The sequence below is a fragment of the Carya illinoinensis genome, chromosome 1 (genome assembly GCF_018687715.1).
Source record: "Carya illinoinensis cultivar Pawnee chromosome 1, C.illinoinensisPawnee_v1, whole genome shotgun sequence".
In the NCBI taxonomy this organism is placed as follows: Eukaryota; Viridiplantae; Streptophyta; class Magnoliopsida; order Fagales; family Juglandaceae; genus Carya; species Carya illinoinensis.
In genome coordinates, this window is record NC_056752.1 from 42,607,635 (window position 1) to 42,625,395 (window position 17,761).

At 36.0% G+C, this 17,761-nt stretch overlaps 2 protein-coding genes and 1 pseudogene across 4 annotated transcripts; 1 reads left to right on the plus strand and 2 right to left on the minus strand.

The window, feature by feature from the left end:
* Positions 1-284: 284 nt before the first annotated feature.
* On the plus strand, positions 285-3,359 carry LOC122275501 (pentatricopeptide repeat-containing protein At4g14820). Its single transcript, XM_043084601.1, has 2 exons — positions 285-1,076; positions 1,710-3,359. The coding sequence occupies exons 1-2, from the start codon at positions 502-504 to the stop codon at positions 3,301-3,303; spliced, it is 2,169 nt and encodes a 722-aa protein (XP_042940535.1). The 5' UTR covers positions 285-501; the 3' UTR covers positions 3,304-3,359.
* An 8,025-nt stretch (positions 3,360-11,384) lies between these two features.
* Positions 11,385-13,440, minus strand: LOC122300117 (annotated as a pseudogene).
* A 1,220-nt stretch (positions 13,441-14,660) lies between these two features.
* LOC122275507 lies at positions 14,661-17,045 on the minus strand. 3 transcript variants are annotated; one of them, XM_043084615.1, is made up of 3 exons: positions 16,303-17,045; positions 16,039-16,099; positions 14,661-14,855 (listed from the first exon to the last, which is right to left on the minus strand). In XM_043084615.1, exons 1-2 carry the CDS (start codon positions 16,595-16,597, stop codon positions 16,044-16,046), a joined length of 351 nt encoding a protein of 116 aa, XP_042940549.1. In that variant the 5' UTR covers positions 16,598-17,045; the 3' UTR covers positions 14,661-14,855; positions 16,039-16,043. The 3 variants fall into 3 exon arrangements, with proteins under 3 accessions (XP_042940549.1, XP_042940554.1, XP_042940541.1); XM_043084620.1 differs by lacking the exon at positions 14,661-14,855 and adding an exon at positions 14,877-15,276; XM_043084607.1 differs by lacking the exon at positions 14,661-14,855 and adding an exon at positions 14,877-15,286 and having other exon boundaries at positions 16,303-17,044.
* Between the last annotated feature and the right edge of the window lie 716 nt (positions 17,046-17,761).

Below are 17,761 nucleotides of genomic sequence, written 5' to 3' on the forward strand. Positions count from 1 at the left end.
TAATATGAACCTAACTTTTTAAAAAAAAAAATTACACAACACTTACATACCCTATTATTATATCTAACATTACTAAAAAAAAAAAAAAATATTGAATAATAAGTATTGTTTTTTACCTTTCGTATTTTATGTATGTGTAATCACTAATCACACTGTGTTTCAAACATTTTCTATATTCTTTTTACAAAAAATTTTCTAATTATGTTTACGTTACACACCACACCTAACTTTTTAATTTTTAGTTTTTAATTTTTTTTTCATTTTCGTTTTATAATATTATTCTCAGAAATTTGCAGCTATGCTGAGAACGGTAGAATGGAGATGTCAACGGTAGTAGAGTAGTAGTTGTCCTTTCCTTCCCCATCAGGCACCAAGGAGGCGACGAGTTCCAAGAATCAGTATTCATCTGCGTCTAACGAAACAAGAGCGGAACATGCACTGAGAATATTGTTTCCAGAAAGTATTTCCCTCCATTACCTACCTACCTATAGAACATCACCCATGTCAAGAATGGCCCAGACACCCTTAGCTCTCCCCCCTCACCCCACCACCACCCTCTTCAATGCTCTCGAGTCCTCCACCACCCTCGCCCACCTCAAACAAGTTCACGCCCAAATCCTCCGCCGCTCCAATCACCACTACGGCTCCAATTCCCTCCTCCTTCAGCTTGTCCTCTCCTCTTGTGCACGCTCCTCCAGCCTAGACTACGCCCTCGCTGTCTTCAGCCGCATTCCAAGGCCAGACACCCGCCTGTCCAACAAGTTCTTGCACGAGTTGTCGCGGGGCGCCGACCCCGAGAAGGCTCTCCTCGTGTATGAGTGGATGAGGAGGGAGGGACTTAGTTTGGACAGGTTCAGCTTCCCGCCATTGCTGAAGGCGGTGTCGAGAGCAACGGATCTGGTCCAGGGGATGGAGATTCATGGGCTAGCGTCGAAGTTGGGTTTCAGTTCGGACCCGTTTGTGCAGACTGGTTTGGTTAGGATGTATGCTGTGTGTGGGCAGATAATGGAGGCGAGATTGGTGTTCGATAAAATGTCTCACCGGGACGTCGTTGCATGGAGCATTATGATTGTTGGGTATGGCTATTGCTGGTAACTTTTATTGATAGAAACGTTTGCACTTGTGTTTTCCCCGAACTCCGATTTGAATTGCTTTGAGATGCATCGGGGACTGTTTCGGCTTATTTTGGACTCATTTTTCAGAAGCAAGGTAACATAAATGTTGGGAGAAATGCACTTGCTAGAGGAAAGTTGCAGGAAAACGACAACAGAGTTAAGGAAACATTAAAAAAAAGTTAGTGGTGAAGGAAAGCATTACAAAATAATACATAATCATGTCACAACTGCATATGAATAGAGTAGGCCACTGCATTACTGCCTCTAATGTCACCGCTGGCACCACCGCCATCACCACAACCTGAACTCCTACCCTCATTGTTTCATCACATTCTCCTCTAGGGGTATCTGTTATCTTATGAAACGTTAATTTTCTAATGTGAGCAAGAATTTTGACACAAAAACTTATTTGCAACCAGATGGGGAGTCACTCCACCTAGAGAGTGGGCAGTTATGAAATTCACGATTCACGTTTTTTTTTTTTTTTTTTGAGTTTTCCCACTTTTGAGGAAAGTCGTAGGTGAAGAAATTTTAGTTCAAGAAATTTCTTCTCATTTTCTTTGAAAATGCTGACCTTATAACATGTGCAAACAGGTACTCCCAGAGTGGTCTTTTGGATGATGCACTGAAACTATTTGATGAGATGAAGGCATCTAATGTGGAACCAGATGAGATTGTTCTTTCTACAATTGTTTCTGCCTGCGGCCGCAGTGGAAATTTAAGCTATGGGAAAGCAGTCCATGAGTTCATCACTAAAAATAATATTGTTGCTGACCGACATTTACAGACTGCTCTTATTACCATGTATTCAAGTTGTGGATCTATGGATTTGGCTCAGGAACTGTTCGACAAGATGTCACCAAAAAACTTAATTATTTCTACTGCCATGGTTTCTGCATATTCAAAGGTGGGACGCGTTGAAGATGCTCGCATGATTTTTAATGAAACAGATGAGAAGGACTTGGTATGTTGGAGTGCGATGATATCTGGTTATGCTGAGAGTGATCATCCTCAAGAAGCTCTTAAATTATTCCGTGAAATGCAAGCGTTAGGAATACAACCTGATGAAGTCACTATGTTGAGTGTCATCTCAGCTTGTGCTCATCTTGGTGGATTGGACCATGCCAAATGGATCCATTTATATGTTGACAAGAATGGATTTGGTGGAGCTTTGCCTGTTAACAATGCTCTTATTGATATGTACGCTAAATGTGGGAGCTTGGAAAGAGCAAGATGGGTATTTGAGAAGATGCCAAGAAAAAATGTGATATCTTGGACCACTATGATCAGTGCCTATGCCATGCATGGAGATGCTAGCAATGCACTAAGCTTATTCTATCAAATGAAAGATACAAAAATTGAACCTAACGGGATTACATTTATCGGGGCACTTTATGCTTGTAGCCATGTGGGGCTTGTCGAAGAGGGTTGGAAAATCTTTTCATCCATGATTAATGAGCACAACATCACTCCTAAACATGAGCACTTTGGTTGCATGGTTGATCTTTTTGGCCGTGCCAATCTCTTGAGGGAGGCTCTTGAGGTTATAGAGACAATGCCTTTGGCACCTAATGTTGTCATTTGGGGATCCTTAATGGCTGCTTGCCGTATTCATGGTGAAATTGAATTAGGAGAGTTTGCAGCCAAACGACTTCTTGAGCTAGATCCATATCATGATGGGGCGCATGTGTTCTTATCAAACATTTATGCTAAAGAAAGAAGATGGGAAGATGTTGGAGAGGTGAGGAGATTAATGAAACATAAAGGTATTTCTAAGGAAAGGGGATGTAGTAGGATAGAATTAAACAATGAGATACATGAGTTTTTTATGGCGGATAGAAATCATAAACGAACAAATCAGATCTATGAGAAATTAGACGAGGTGGTTAGTGAGTTGAAATTGGTTGGTTATGCTCCAAATACTTGTAGCATTCTGGTTGATTTAGAAGAGGAAGAAAAGAAAGAAGTGGTTCTCTATCATAGTGAGAAGTTGGCAGTATGTTATGGACTAATGAGTGATCCGAAAGGGAGATGCATTCGCATAGTGAAGAATCTTAGGATTTGTGAGGACTGCCATACCTTTATGAAGTTGGTTTCAAAAGTTTATGAGAGAGAGATTGTCGTTAGAGATAGGACGCGATTTCACCATTACAAGAATGGTGCCTGTTCTTGTAATGAGTATTGGTAACCAGATGCCTTTTTGTAAGATTATTTCATATAGTTGAAGTGAAACATCTAATGCTAGCGAGCTGTATTGTGTACATTAATCCTGAGGTTTACATAGACAAGATTAGGATGCGATCCCTAGAATGGGAAAATTAATTTGATGTTAAGGAAATTGGTTATTTGCAATTAAAATAAAACCATGAGAGGCAACGAACTCCTAACTAAATTGCATCGGCGAATAAACAAAACCCTGATGTTAAGATATATTGTTTTAATAAGAGATCTATTAGGAACAATAAGAGAAAAATTAAAACAAAATAGTGGAATTAATCTCACACGTCACAAGGTTTATATAGTTCAATAACGTGTCTATGTTTACAGAGCTGTGGATGATTTTATTTAGATGGAAATTAAATAATAGTGTGGTCTTACAAACGTTTAGTACAATATATAGTAAACCTTAGTTAACGGGTTAGGTCGAACAAGTAAAACCGAGTCGATGGATCGAGTTGGACCAAGTCTTCGCTCCATCGCCCAAACCTCATTAAAAAAAAGTTTCAAATGAATCCTTATTGAGTCAGATCATCAAACCAGGTAGAACACAAACAAAACTAGGTTCCACACAAAGAAGCCCAACAATTATTTCACTTGGAGATTGGTGCAATCGCAAGTATCAACCACCTACATCTGAAACCGAAACCTCCACCCCTGCAACTTATAGTTCTTATCCTTAGGCTAGAAAACTAACTGAAATTGCGCACAATTTTGTCTCAAGTGTAACACCATTAGTCAACATGTCTATAAGGTTCTTGCTTCCATAAAACTTATCAAGTATCAACTAGTCATCATCAAGAGGAGATCGAATAAAATGATATCTAATTTGAATATGTTTGATCATGAAATGAATTATGAAATGCTAGAATGTTGGCAAGGAATATGGCACCTGACTATCTTTTGCCAACTCCTCCAAGAAACTCTATAACCGAATCACTTTTTTATGCTTAAGATACAACAACATACTTAGCTTCTATGGTAGACAGAGCAACAATCTTTTGCAAATCTGTAGCCCAAGACACAACAATATCACCCAAAGTGTAAATAAAACCTGTATTACCTTCCAACTATCAGTATCACCAATTAAATCAGAATCAACATAACACTGCGGTTTTGAACCAGCTACGGTAAATTAAATACATGTATACAAGGAACCCTCCATGTACCTTAGAATCCACTTTACTGCCTCTCAGTGCTACTTGCTTGGATTACTCATGTACTTACTCACAGCTCCTACCACATAGGCAATATCTGGTCTCATATAGGCCATAGCATACATAAAAAGGCCAATAGTTGAGGCATGGTGTACCGTACTCATATAATCATGCTCCTTCTTTGACTTCGGTGATCGATCCTTGTTAAGTCTAAAATGACTTTCCAAATGTCTGCTCAGTGGTTTGGCTTTGTCCATGTTGAACCCACTAAGCGCTCTTTTAGCATACTATGCATGTAAAAGTCTTAGGTGATGTTTGAATAATAAGTTGAATAAAATATTATTAAAATATTCTTTTGTAATATTATTATTCTTTTGATATTTGAAAAAGTTTGATTGTTTATTATATTTTGTGCGAAAATTAAAAAAAGTTGCAATGATGGAATGAGATGAAATGAAACTCTTCTTGTATCCAAACCGGACTTAATGTGCTTTTAACTCTGCCTCTTATAATTCTCATGCCAAGGATTTATTTTGCAGCTCTCAAATCCTTCATTGCAAACTGTTTTGATAATTGTTTATTCAGATTGTTGATCTCCTCAATGCAGAACCTTGCAATAAGTATATCATCCACATACAACAATAGAATAATATAAGAGTTATCAAAATGTCTAATCTAATAATAGTGGTCTCCCTAACATCTGGTGTAACCGGAACTATGTCACACATAAATTGGTAACATAGAAACAATAATAGAAGTAATCACAAAAAAACTGGAAAATACTGAAATTGTATTGATAATCTCACTTCGAGGGTAAGTTCCTCCAAATAGAATAGAGAAAGAGAATTAGAGTTTTTCTTAATATTGGTCAAGGATACCTCCCTATAGCTCTACTAGGCACTAATAATGGCAATTGAATCCACATGTCAGACCCTCTCTACCACACAATCAATCGAAACACAAGAAAAATAATAGAAAGTGTAAATAGTAGATGGACCCTTAATGGGCTTAATGGCTTAATGTTCCAATAGAAAATAACAAAACAATTGCAATTACTAATAACTAGGCCTGAGGTCCACATAAGAAAAGAAACTTCAACCCTTCTATGTTCAGCAGTTAGACCCAAGCTTTAGCCCACAACCAAGCCCAACCATTCCACATAATCTAGCCCGTGTGTGTCAAAAAAAAAAACTAGAACAATTCTCTTTAGGTAGGGCTTAAAGATCTCATTCATGAGGTTTTAGAATATTGAAGGGGCATTGGTCAGCATAAATGAGATGACCAAGAATTCAGAGTGCCTCTCATGTGTCCTAAAAGTAATTTTATGAATATTCTTAGCCCTTACCCTTATTTGATTATAATCTGAACATAAGTCCAGTTTGATTATGCAGTATTGATTGGGATATTCTCTCTTTTAATTATTGAGGGATCAAGGAAGTTATGGGTACTACCTGAGTTTATGAGCATAGTGATCTCTTGGTTGTTTACTCTGCCCCTAACCCTCATGGTCTTTAGAATTTGGGACCCAAGTAGAGCATGTAAAGAGATCTCTGGTTGGTCACCCTGGTTTTTAAATCCAATCCTTCTTCTTTTGAAGTTACTTATTTTTTTTCCATTTCCAATTCCAATTCCTAACCACAATCAACTTCCACGTCTTCGATTAAGAATAATTTGGGGTGGGTGCACTTGTGACTTGGATTCTGCTTGGAATCATAGTAGTAGCCACATGCCTCTATCTTTCGTCTGCTACTAATTTATCTTTTGGACAAGGACTATAGCCTTAGATCCCTCTTTTTGGATAGTCAAAGTTGTGTTGGGTTGCCTCAATATTCCTGGGTCGGGTGGAGGGTACAGAACCCTAGAGTTTCTCCTTATGACCCCAATATGTTCTTCCTAGATTTTAACCAAACTATAGGTTGAAAGAAGATTGTTTGGATTGAACATTCTCACTGGTAACTGAATGTCATTCTTCAACCCACTTAAAAAATAACTCAACTTGTAGGATTCAGATAACCCTTGAAGCCAATTAAATAATGCCTCAAATTTGGACCTATATTCCTCTACTGTACTGATTTGTTTGAGTCTAATAAGGGACTCCAATCGGTCATCATAGGAACTAAGCCCAATCGAGTTAAAATAGTCATTGTAAACTCCTCCCAATTGCTCAAATTTCCAATTTCTTCTATATCCTAGAACCACACTAAAACTTGCCCCTCCATATAAAAATAAGCCAATATTTGATTCTGCTAAGACAATGTGTTATAGTTAGCAAATAGGTGATTGGCCTTATACAGCCACCGGCTGTGGTCCTCTCCACAAAAACTAGGAAACTCATTGTGCACTGACCTAGAAAATGGCTCATTTCCTGACTCTGTGTGTCTCTCTGTGCTATAGGTGAGAAGCATAAGCCTATAAATTATATCCCGATTCCTCTTCTACATCTCCAAAGTCATGGCAACAAGTTGTTGAATGATTGCATCATTTCTCCTCTACACCTCCAATGACATGGCAGTAAGTTATTAAGCTAAAAATCTTATTGTTGTTTTAGGACAACCATCTCAATTTCTATAGTTTTGAATTGAGAGTCCATGGATTTTTTTTTTTTTTAAGAAAGGCAAGACCATCCTGCAACTGGTTGATACAGGTTCCTTGAGTCATCATCACCTTCAGGAATTGTCTATTTGATACCAAAATTGTCTCACACAAATTGGTAACATAGAAATAATACTAAGAGTAATCACAAATAAACTGAAAAATACTAAAATTCTATTGATAATCTCACTTTGAGGGTGAGTTCCTCTAAATAGAATAGAGAAAGAGAATTAGAGTTTTCTAGAATATTGCTCAAAGATACCTCCCTATGGCTCTCCTAGGCACTAATAACGGCAAGAAAATCCATACACTGGACCCTCTCTACCACACAACCAATCAAAACATAAGGGAAATAACAAATGTACTAATTTTCACAACTAGAGAGAAAAACTCAAAGTAATCAATACCTCTTTTTCTTAAACCATTTCACAACGAGACTAACATGATCTCTTTTGTTGCCATCATGCTCAGTTTTTAACTGATATACCCACTTGTCATGCAAAGCCTTCTTTCTCTGTTGGAAGTTCAGTTTGCTCTCATGTCTGACTCCCTAACAAAGATTTCATATGTTCTGTCATTGCTAACTATCACTTACTCGAGTTTTTATCTCGCAAGGTTTCATCACAACTCTGCAGCTTACCACCATCAATTAACAAAATATAATTCAAGGTAAATGAAAACAATTGTGGATGCTTGGTAGTCTTGAAAAACCTACGAACAACAACTATAAGTAAAGACTGCTTTGGCTTTAACTATGGAATAATAGGAATAGGTGGACTTGACTCAATCTCCATGTCACTCGTACTTTTGCTATGTATTAGATTTGTCTTTGTACATAGCTTTCATATTAAAAACCACATTCATACTCATGATGATTTTTCAATTTTGATCATCCTAAAAGCGATAGCCAAATGACTAACTTTCATAGTAGTTAAAGAAACACTTTCTCGATTTAGCATCAAGTTTGTTACAAGCATCAAAATTAATATGAATATAAAAAACACAACAAATCTTTTAAGTGTGAAAGTTTTGCCATCTTTCCGCTCAAACCTCCTCAGATAATTTGCACTCTAAAAGAATTGATGGCCCATGGTTAATTAGATAACTGCAATGTGAACTGCATCTGCCTAGAATATTGTCGGTGGTAACTCAGCATGCAACCTCATACTCCTAGCTCACTTAATGATGGTCATGTTCATACGCTTAGCTAAACCATTATGTTGTGGGGTCCTAGGAATAGTCTTCTCCATTCTAATATTATACGCTGCACAATACTTCTTAAACCCTCGATCAATGCACTCTTCACCATTATCTGACCTCAAATATTTTAGTTTCAAATTTGTTTCAGTCTCAACTATGGCTTTCCATTTATTAAATGTTTCAAATATATTAGATTTATTTCCCAGGAAATAGACATACATTTATGCTATAGTCATCAATAAATGTGAGGTAGTACCGAGGACGTCTAAAAGATGAAATCGAGAAATGCCCCCACAAGTATTTGTGTACAAGTTACAATTTTCTTAACTCCAGTGCTTTGCCACCTTCAAGAAACTAACCATTTTCTGCTTCCTTATAATACAACTCACATATATCCAGATCAATTGATTTCAGTTCCGTTAACTATTCATGTGACAAGAGTATCTTAATCCCTTGCCAATTCATATGACCAAGTCTATGGTGTCATAGTTCTACATTATTTTCAGTTTCACTTATAGCAATCATATTGCTTGATCTCAATTTCACATATAGAGTACTAATTTTTTTACCATAAGTTAAGACCATCACTCCTTTTCGTTCCATATACCATTCGAAAAAAACTATTGAATAATTGCCATCATCAAGTTGTCTCACAGTTATCAAGTTTTTCTTCAACTTGAGAACATGTTTAACTTTTTGCAAAGTCCACACATTTTTTTAAGAGTACAATGCACACATCTCCCATTCCCACGATATTCAGCGTTTCTCCATAAGTTAAATACACCTTACAAAGTCACCAACAATATAATTCTACATGATTTTTTGGTTTGAAGTTGTGTAAAATGAAGCTCCTAAGTCCAATACCTAGTCATCAACCAGACTATAAATCGCAAAAAGTAAAACAACCTTTACTTCCTCAATCACCATGTTTGCATCATCATTATCAGTCTTCTTTGGAATTTATTTTGAAGTGATCCGTATTGCCATGATTTCAACAAGTACCTTGTTGCCTACACTTTGACTTGCTCTTGCCCTTATTTCTCAATTTTGACCGATCCTTATTTGAGTTTGTATCATGTCCTTTGGCCTGAGTATTAATATTGGGCAGAACCCGAACCCGAGGTCTATTAGAATCTCTTTTGCGCACCTCTTTAATAAGAATCAAATCTCGAATATCATCATATTTGAACTTTGTTTTTCCAACAGAATTATTCACATCTATTCTCATGGCCTCCTAACTATTCGGCAATGAAGCCAACATAATTAATTAATTTGTGATAGTCTTAGACTTGTTCAGGTGGTTGAGTAATAGATGCACCTTCTGTCATTTTCAAATTGAACAACTTCTTTATCAGATGCACTTTGTTATTAGTCAACAGCTTTTCAAACATACCAGACAAGGCCACCATAAGATTTGTTGTGGTCTTTTCCTTGATAACGTTGTGTGCAATTGACCTTGATAGGGTCAATTGAATGTTAGAACCTGTTGATCTAATATGTTCCAATCCGTATCTTCCATACTGTATGGATTCTTCCCCAACAAAAGAAGATTAAGCATAGTTTTGAATTTCATACTGTATCAGCTGGTACAGTCAAAATATTTCGTTTCCATGATTTATCCGGTACAGAGGAAGATATAGTTTCATAGTAGTCAGAATTTCGATCGTTTCGGCCCATACTGGCCGATATTTTAGCCTTTACCTTTTTCTTCTTCTTTTTTTCATTTCTTCAAACTGCAACCTTATTTTTTGACCCACAATTCAGACAAGGCTATTTCTGATTTATATATATGTATTTATATATAATTTATTCATATATAGACTATTATTTTAGAATATAATTTATATATATAATTTATTCATATATCGACTATTCAAAAACGGCATAGGTACCGAAATATCTTTTTTCAATGCCTCGACTGAAACGGTATTCAAAACATTGAGATGAAGTCTCTTCCCATAGATCCTCCAATACTTGAAATATGTGCCGTCAAAGACTCAAGCTTCTCGATTCCAGATATCTTCACTTCTTCTCTGCTATCGTTATCACTCAAATCCAAACTTGTCTCTTATACTAGTTGTTATGAACGATAAGTGAAAAAGTAAAGCAAAAAAGTAGAATTAATTATACATGACACAAGATTTATATGGTTCAGCAACGTGTCTACATCCACAAAGATTCAAAGGATTTTATTGATACAAAAATTAAATATACGAAGCAGTTATATAAGGGTTTAATACAATATATAGTAAACCCTAATTAGCATGTTAGGTCAGATTAGTAAACCCTATTCGACCGGTTAGGTAGGACCAAGATCCAAAATGGGTCAAAATTTTCCTGCCCCTAGACCCTTACGAGGCTGTTCCATGTTCACTCTAGCTGATAGGCCCAAGTCTTCGCTCTATAGCCCAAGCCTTATTGAAAAAAAAAAACCACAAGTGAATCCTTGATGGATCACGTCATCAAATTGGGTCGTACATAAACAGAACTGGAATAGATGTTTACACTTTTATCGGGTTAGACCTAACTTATCCCAGGAGACCCAACGACCAAAGCATAGTCAACCAATGAGCCAGGTTAAGAAGAAGGAAGTCCAGGGTCAATGCTAGAAGAGAGTCGATGTGGAAAGATGGGACTACATCCCCACTAACACGACTCTGCACACAAACATATCAATAGAGCCACGACGTACTAGAGTGTCAGATACAGTACATGGATAGGGATCTTGTCGAGGACTCCAGTCCCTGACATAACGCATGGAAGGTGACCACACTCACCAACCTGCCACGGGGGCATGACCCAAGGGAACCATGTTGCATTAAGGGCAACGACAAGGTACCCAATACGAAAGACAGGCGCATCTGACACAAGATACAAGGACCATCTCCTTAGGAGGTATAAAAGTCAAATCCTAGATTAGAATACGACTCACGTTCTCTAACATATTAAGAATTCTCTCCAAGAATCAAAATACTATCTTAGGCATCGGAGGTGTTCCCCTGAGCCCTCACTGTCTATGTTGCAGGAGATTGAGACCAATGACCGGTGTGTGAAATAAGTCATTAACAAATGGCAAGCTCCACACAAAAAAGCACAACAAGATCTAGTTCTTAGCACCAGAGCTAAACCTCTTAAACAGCTAATAAAAAACAAAAGAAAAAAGAATTCAAATACCAATATTCACAAGAAATGAGAGCTAGACACTTTCCGAGAGAAGATGAGAAGGCATACCCATTATCCATCAGCTTTCTTCAAGTTGGGATCGACATCATGTTTTGTTATAAACTCACTGAAATGGTTGCATCTAAAAGCAGAGAAGAGCCAAACCGCTTGCTTCACTTTTCCAAACATTTTTGAAATTAAAACTTCAACAACTCTACTGCTTCTGAAAATAATCTGTTATCTAGGATTGAGCATCTCCAATACTCAAGGTATCGGGATTTAATAGCACGACTTAGGCGCCCCACTTCCTATGTGCCCAAGAAGTGTTTGCCTACCAAACCAAATACCCGGCCAACCTTCCCATCGAGCCACTTTGCACCTAAAGTGAACAAAAATCGTGTATTTTATGCTAGGAAATGCCTCTAAAAAAATCTAGTGGTGTTTACATTTTAGTTTTGCCAAGACTACTGAGCATACCAATATGAAGCTTTCTAGAGAAATTGAGATTGCCTATCAATCAGATATCAAAAGTGTTTTGCGTTTACCTTTGTAACTCTACCGGAATAAGATAGTGAAAGATCGGGAAGAAAATCTAGTTGTGAGCAATCCCACTGTCTGCAATGGCCATCCCTATACACTAATCTCCTCCATTGTTGACTTGTACAATATACAATGCAAAATCAAAACCAAACCGTCCTGAAAAGAATGAAATCTTGTTTGATCTCTCATCGACTTTTTAAAACAAGAATTCTCAATCTTCTCTCCTAAAAGAACCATGACTAATTTTTGAATGAATGTATGATTTCCAAAGAAGAGTTTGATATGCGGCACCTGATCAATTTCCCGAATAGAATCAATATGGCTGCAATTTGAAACCTCTTCATTGACAAGACATTGCAACTTTCTCTACAAAAACCTGATTACCTCCCCTTCAAATCTTGCACAATCCAGGATTTGTCACCCACATGCTTAACTATATCCCGCGATAACACGGGTTTTAAGACCCTATAAAGCCCACAATGAAGCTTGGACTCAGCCACAAAGATCAAGCTCAAACCAAAAACCAATATCATCAAACGACTTCTCTCAAATCCCACTCTTTTTCTGTTGCCCATCTCCTTGTTGAAATTCTATCTTGCATTTGATTCAAGAAACGGAGGGGGAGGAACCTGATTAGCACTCGATCTAGGTGTGTGTATAAGATGGAAGAATTGAACGAGACAGGATTGCACTCCACATTGTCGGACTAAGAAGCGGAGAGTTTAGCGAGAGAGCTTTTCTCGATGCTGATGGGTCTGAGGTCAAGAGTAGGGCATTGGTGCTAGCTAAGAAAATCGTGCAATTACAATTAGCATCTTTTCGGCAGTCGAGGAAGTAGCAGCTATCTCATCTTTCAGAGCGGTCATCTTCCAAAGTTATGGTGGTGCTGGATTTTCCAGGTGTTGATCCCAAGAGCATAGTTTTCACCATTTTCATGGCTTCTTGCTTCTTTCGGTTATGCACGTTGGTCTTTTCGTGTACTACTTTTGAATCTTCTATGCAAGGACAGGAACTTAAAATTTAAAGGATAATCATATTTATTATTATTATTTATTTATGATTAAGAAATGAATATCAGTGACTTTATATATTTTTTTAAAAAAATAAAGGATGTTAAAAAAATACTTAAATAAAAATAATTAAAAAATTAAAAATTTTAAATATGCTATAGAATAAGTAATAAATAATAAATAGATGGTAGAGATAATAAGACTATCGCTGTCCAAATTTGAATCCCAACGGTCATATTGGGTATGGCCGTATGGGCCGTAGATTTCATTTCGAAGTGGATGGAGAGGTACGTAAGGTTTCTCGTAATTGAAATTTAAATCCAACGGAAAACGTAGAATGCAAATATATAACTTTGAGGAACTAAAGATCCTTAAGCTTCTAAAACCTGAGAGTTTGAGAAAGGGTGATATGGAAATGACATCTTAAGAAAATTACTTTATTGCCATTTAAGATTCTAAAATTTGTGAATAATTAGAAGAGAATATAAATATGACTTCATAATTAGAACAAAATCTCATACTTCCAAGCTTATGTGATGATTTATTTTTAGCATTTGAATTTTATAGAGTTTTCGAATCTGAATCTAGATCAGTAAGTGAGAAAATCATGTAAACGATATTGATTAAACTTTATATTAATTTTTACAGAAAAAATAATAAACATCATAAGCTCCGTTTAATCTATGTATCTCTCTTACAAAAGAACAAAAAACATCTATGATGTCTAGGAAAAATACTTATAATATATTCGTGTCGGCCCAAAACACCATCAACGTGTTAAAAAGTTATCATCAATATCATACTCCAAATTATGCCAACAGCATGTCAAGTAGGACATGAATAGGCTGATTTAATCACACAAAACTAAATTATTTTATCTTATTTTATATAATAATTACAATTTTTTCAAATTTTTATATAAAATATAATAAATAATTTAATTTTTTTTAATATAAAAATAAAACTAATATTAAAAAAATTATATTATAATAATATTTTATTTAACTTTCAATAAAACATCTTATCTCATTTCATTTAAATTATATAACCAAATGAAGCATAGTGAGATTAGATAGAAAGATGCCCTTGAACATGATTAATTGAATGTATTTATATATAAAAATGAAAGTTAAAGTCATGAGTACGTAAATGTCATGTAATTATTTATATAAAAAAATACAAAAATATAAAATTTTCATGAAAATAGATTAATTTTTTACTAATAAATCTCACATTTTTTTTCAAAATGCTTACGTGTTTGTGATGTCCCGTTACTCTCATTATGGTGCATGCTTCTTTTTCGGACTTTCATACTCCTACTGCGGCATTTTTCTACTGCTTTGAAAAAGTAGGTAGCCAGCTTGGTGCTACAGATTTTTTGGCGAGTCCGATCGAAATTATTTTACCTTTTTTGTAAGCCATTGTCTCACAGAAAGTTAAGACATATAATATATATCATATTTGCATGCTTTGAATTGCATGCTTTGAGTAGCTCTATGTACTTAATTCAAAGCATGCAAATATGAGTAACCCAGAATTTCATAGAAACATGGTTAAGTGTATAGATTTATTTTCTATTTTTTGTGTTGAGACACGTTTGAATAGAATACCTATGTGGGTTGAAGGCATCTTAGGATTTATGGTTGAGACTTGCAAGATGAACTTTGTAAATTAAAGGCCTTTATTACACTCCTGACAATAATTTTCAGGAATTCAATTTCAGATACCATGCCATAAGAGGCATTGATGATTCTGATTAAACACGACACCTTCAGCCGGTTGGTGCATGCAAAAAAACAGAAGTACTGTAAAATAAGCAGATGTTGACTCATGAATAAGCACTCCATCTGTTCACATGGATCCTGATTGGCACAAAATTGCAGCTCTTTCCATAAATGATCTCATTTTCTTAAGAGAATGCATATGCCCAAAAACTATCATTATCATTGATCATATGTGATTTTCAGGACCATCACTACTACTGTTGAGGATTCAATCAAACATGCATATTTACACATATTAAACTTTGTTTTCCACTTTATGAGTTGGGTCTCTGCCTACATTTGTAAGAAGGATAATCCATTTTCTAACCTCATGAGTTACACAGCTTTGGGCTATCTTAATACAAGTAGATAAGTTCTTTTAATCAAAGAAATCTTCAAGGTTATCTTACGACCAGAAATGAAGATCACTGGGTAGCTCAAACATGAAGTACTTGGTTGATATTCCAAAGATCAACGGCTATAATATAGTTACTAAATGCACCCCATTCACATCCGATCACTGCAAAGCCCTTGTTAAAAAAATAAACATATTGATCTCTTGTCAACCACTAATCATGTAGAATGAGAAAATTAATAATTTAACCTAAATAATTGAAGCTTTAGGGCATAATCATGTTGAGGTTGTCCTTTATAGTGGAGTGGGAAGTTGACCCTTTCTGCTACGTTTTAATATTAGGAAAGAAAGAATTGTTAATGAAGTTAATGATTGTATAATGAACTTGGTAGTGATCGAGCAAGGTAGAAAGAAAAATATCTTAGGCCTCAAGAAATTAACCCAGAAGGGTTCAATTTTATATATTCGAGTTTCAACCCCAATAATATATTAGTTTCCTCCAGTATCACTTCATAGTTATTCATTGACTTGCAGATCGACTTCATGAGATCTTTAAATTTTTTAAGGAAATTTCAGTTCTACTGTCCCGATTCTCTTTAGAAACATCAAGTCATCAAAAGAATGCAACGATGATCAAGGAAAATTCCTTGAATGACAGTCAAGAACCCAACAAAAGAGCTAACTTATAAGGTTCTTTTTTTTCGTGGGGGAAAAATGAAAAAGACTGAGAGGGGGAGGGAGGGAGAACAAACATGGGAATTGTAAGAAAGTTTTCTTTTCAAGGAATAGAAAAAGGCAGAAGATTTTTTTTTTTTTTTTTCCCATGCCAGTATGATTATAAGTTGGAAGATTCCATCATTTTTGTCCTTTCAGCCACACAAAAAAAAAAAAAATGAAAAGAAGGAAAAAAGGGAGAGAAAAACATACCAATATTATTCAAGAACTAGGAAAACCGAGATGCAGCCTCCATTTGAAATGATATGATCCCCTGTACAGATACAAGTTGAAACCTTGCCATGAAAGGCTACCTATCAACATGATTAATTATTCTAACCATATATAATAAGATCAACATGGCATGCAAATCCCCCTCCCTAGCAAGAGCTCTACTTCTTTCCAATAATTAGTACAATGAGAAAGACGATGCATCGCTCACTTGTGATGTACTTCCTGACCTTGAATACTTCTTACCGGAAGATGGAGAAGAAGATGTATCCCCTGACCTTCTCCTAAGCATCTGCCTCATCCCATCTGCAACTCGAACCGCCGGGTTTGATTTGAATTTACCACAAAATGACATGTGAGCCTTCACAGCTTCTTCCATTGCGAATGGCTTTTTTGCTCTGCTAACTTCATCTCTTACCGCTTCTGAGCACAACCCACAAAGCCATTTGCCATCAAATTTGGCCTTGACTTCGGTTATGTAGTCTTGGGTACAATCTTCTTTGAGGCCACAACACTCGCACTTGGCTGATTCAATCTCCATAATTTCTTCGTTCTTATAATTTTTTGTTTGGTTAAGATCGAGTAGAGTACTTGGGAAGAGTGGCCGGAAGTTTTTCTTTTTTCGTTTTTGCTTTTTTCAAGTGTGAACGGATTTGAAAAGAGTGATTGGCAAAGGAAGTGCAAAAATCATGGCTGCTTTTCTTGTTGGATTTGATTGCAATGATAGTATAGAAGTGGGTTTCTTTTACTTTCTTTTTGGCCGTGGCTTCTCACTTTTTGCATGATGAGTTTTGTTGCTTCAAGAACTAGGAAGTGTTTGGGGGGGTTGTGTGAGAGCTTTTATGGTTGGGAATTTGGGTGAGTGAGAAGATTGAATCCGCCATAATTTCCTGCATGTTCTAAGGGACATGGGGCAGTAGAAAACGAGACAAAGGCGGGGTAGGAGGGGCCCTTCCTAGCATTTAAAACTTAATTCCGACACTCCTCCCTCTTCTTTTTCCAAACCAAACCTCTATTAAATTATTAATAATACTCCTAACATTAAAGAAAATTCATAACTAATGAGTTATTGAATCAGGTTTCTTTATTATACCCTCTCCCCCACTTTGTTTTGTACTGTTAGCTGTTTCTTTTCTTTTTGGTAGTGTTTTTTTTAGTTGATTGACGGTTACTTTCGGTTAACATAGTTGAAGTGACTTGCCTTGGCTTTGGCTTCATCACTTGACATGGCTCTGTCGGCTCCAAACATATATTGATTGGGCTTGGTGTAGGAATTTTTTTTAAGCCGAAAATTAGGGGGAGAGCAGGTCATGTTGGAATATTTCTTTATCCATGCGTAATTATTGCAACATATCGATCTGTTGGGGAACCTATGATGATTAGGAACCTAGCTAGATGGACATGTGATGCAAGTTCATTTGGACGAACCCTAGACATTTTTTTCTAGATAGATCGGGTTATAACTTGACTTTAATTATTATTGTAAGGAGTCATGTAGGGAGCATCCTATATTTGACAATTTTTTTAAAAAATATATTTATGAATTTTATTTTAAACTTCTTAAATTTCTTCAATGAATATGATTTTTCTTAAAATTTTTAAGAAATATAAAATATTTAAATTGGTATAATTTGATAAATATAAGATAAATATTTTATCTATAAAAAGATTTCGTAAAAATAAACTCACAAAGTAACATAACTTG

Excerpts from the sequence above, each read along its gene's own strand:
- LOC122275507 (XM_043084615.1), bottom strand. The coding sequence starts at position 16,597 with ATGGAGATTGAATCAGCCAAGTGCGAGTGTTGTGGCCTCAAAGAAGAT. Across the intron at positions 16,100-16,302 it reads ATCTTCTTCTCCATCTTCCG|GGGATCATATCATTTCAAAT; the intron begins GTAAGAAGTATT and ends GTATCTGTACAG.
- LOC122275501 (XM_043084601.1), top strand. The coding sequence starts at position 502 with ATGTCAAGAATGGCCCAGACACCCTTAGCTCTCCCCCCTCACCCCACC. Across the intron at positions 1,077-1,709 it reads TGGAGCATTATGATTGTTGG|GTACTCCCAGAGTGGTCTTT; the intron begins GTATGGCTATTG and ends ATGTGCAAACAG.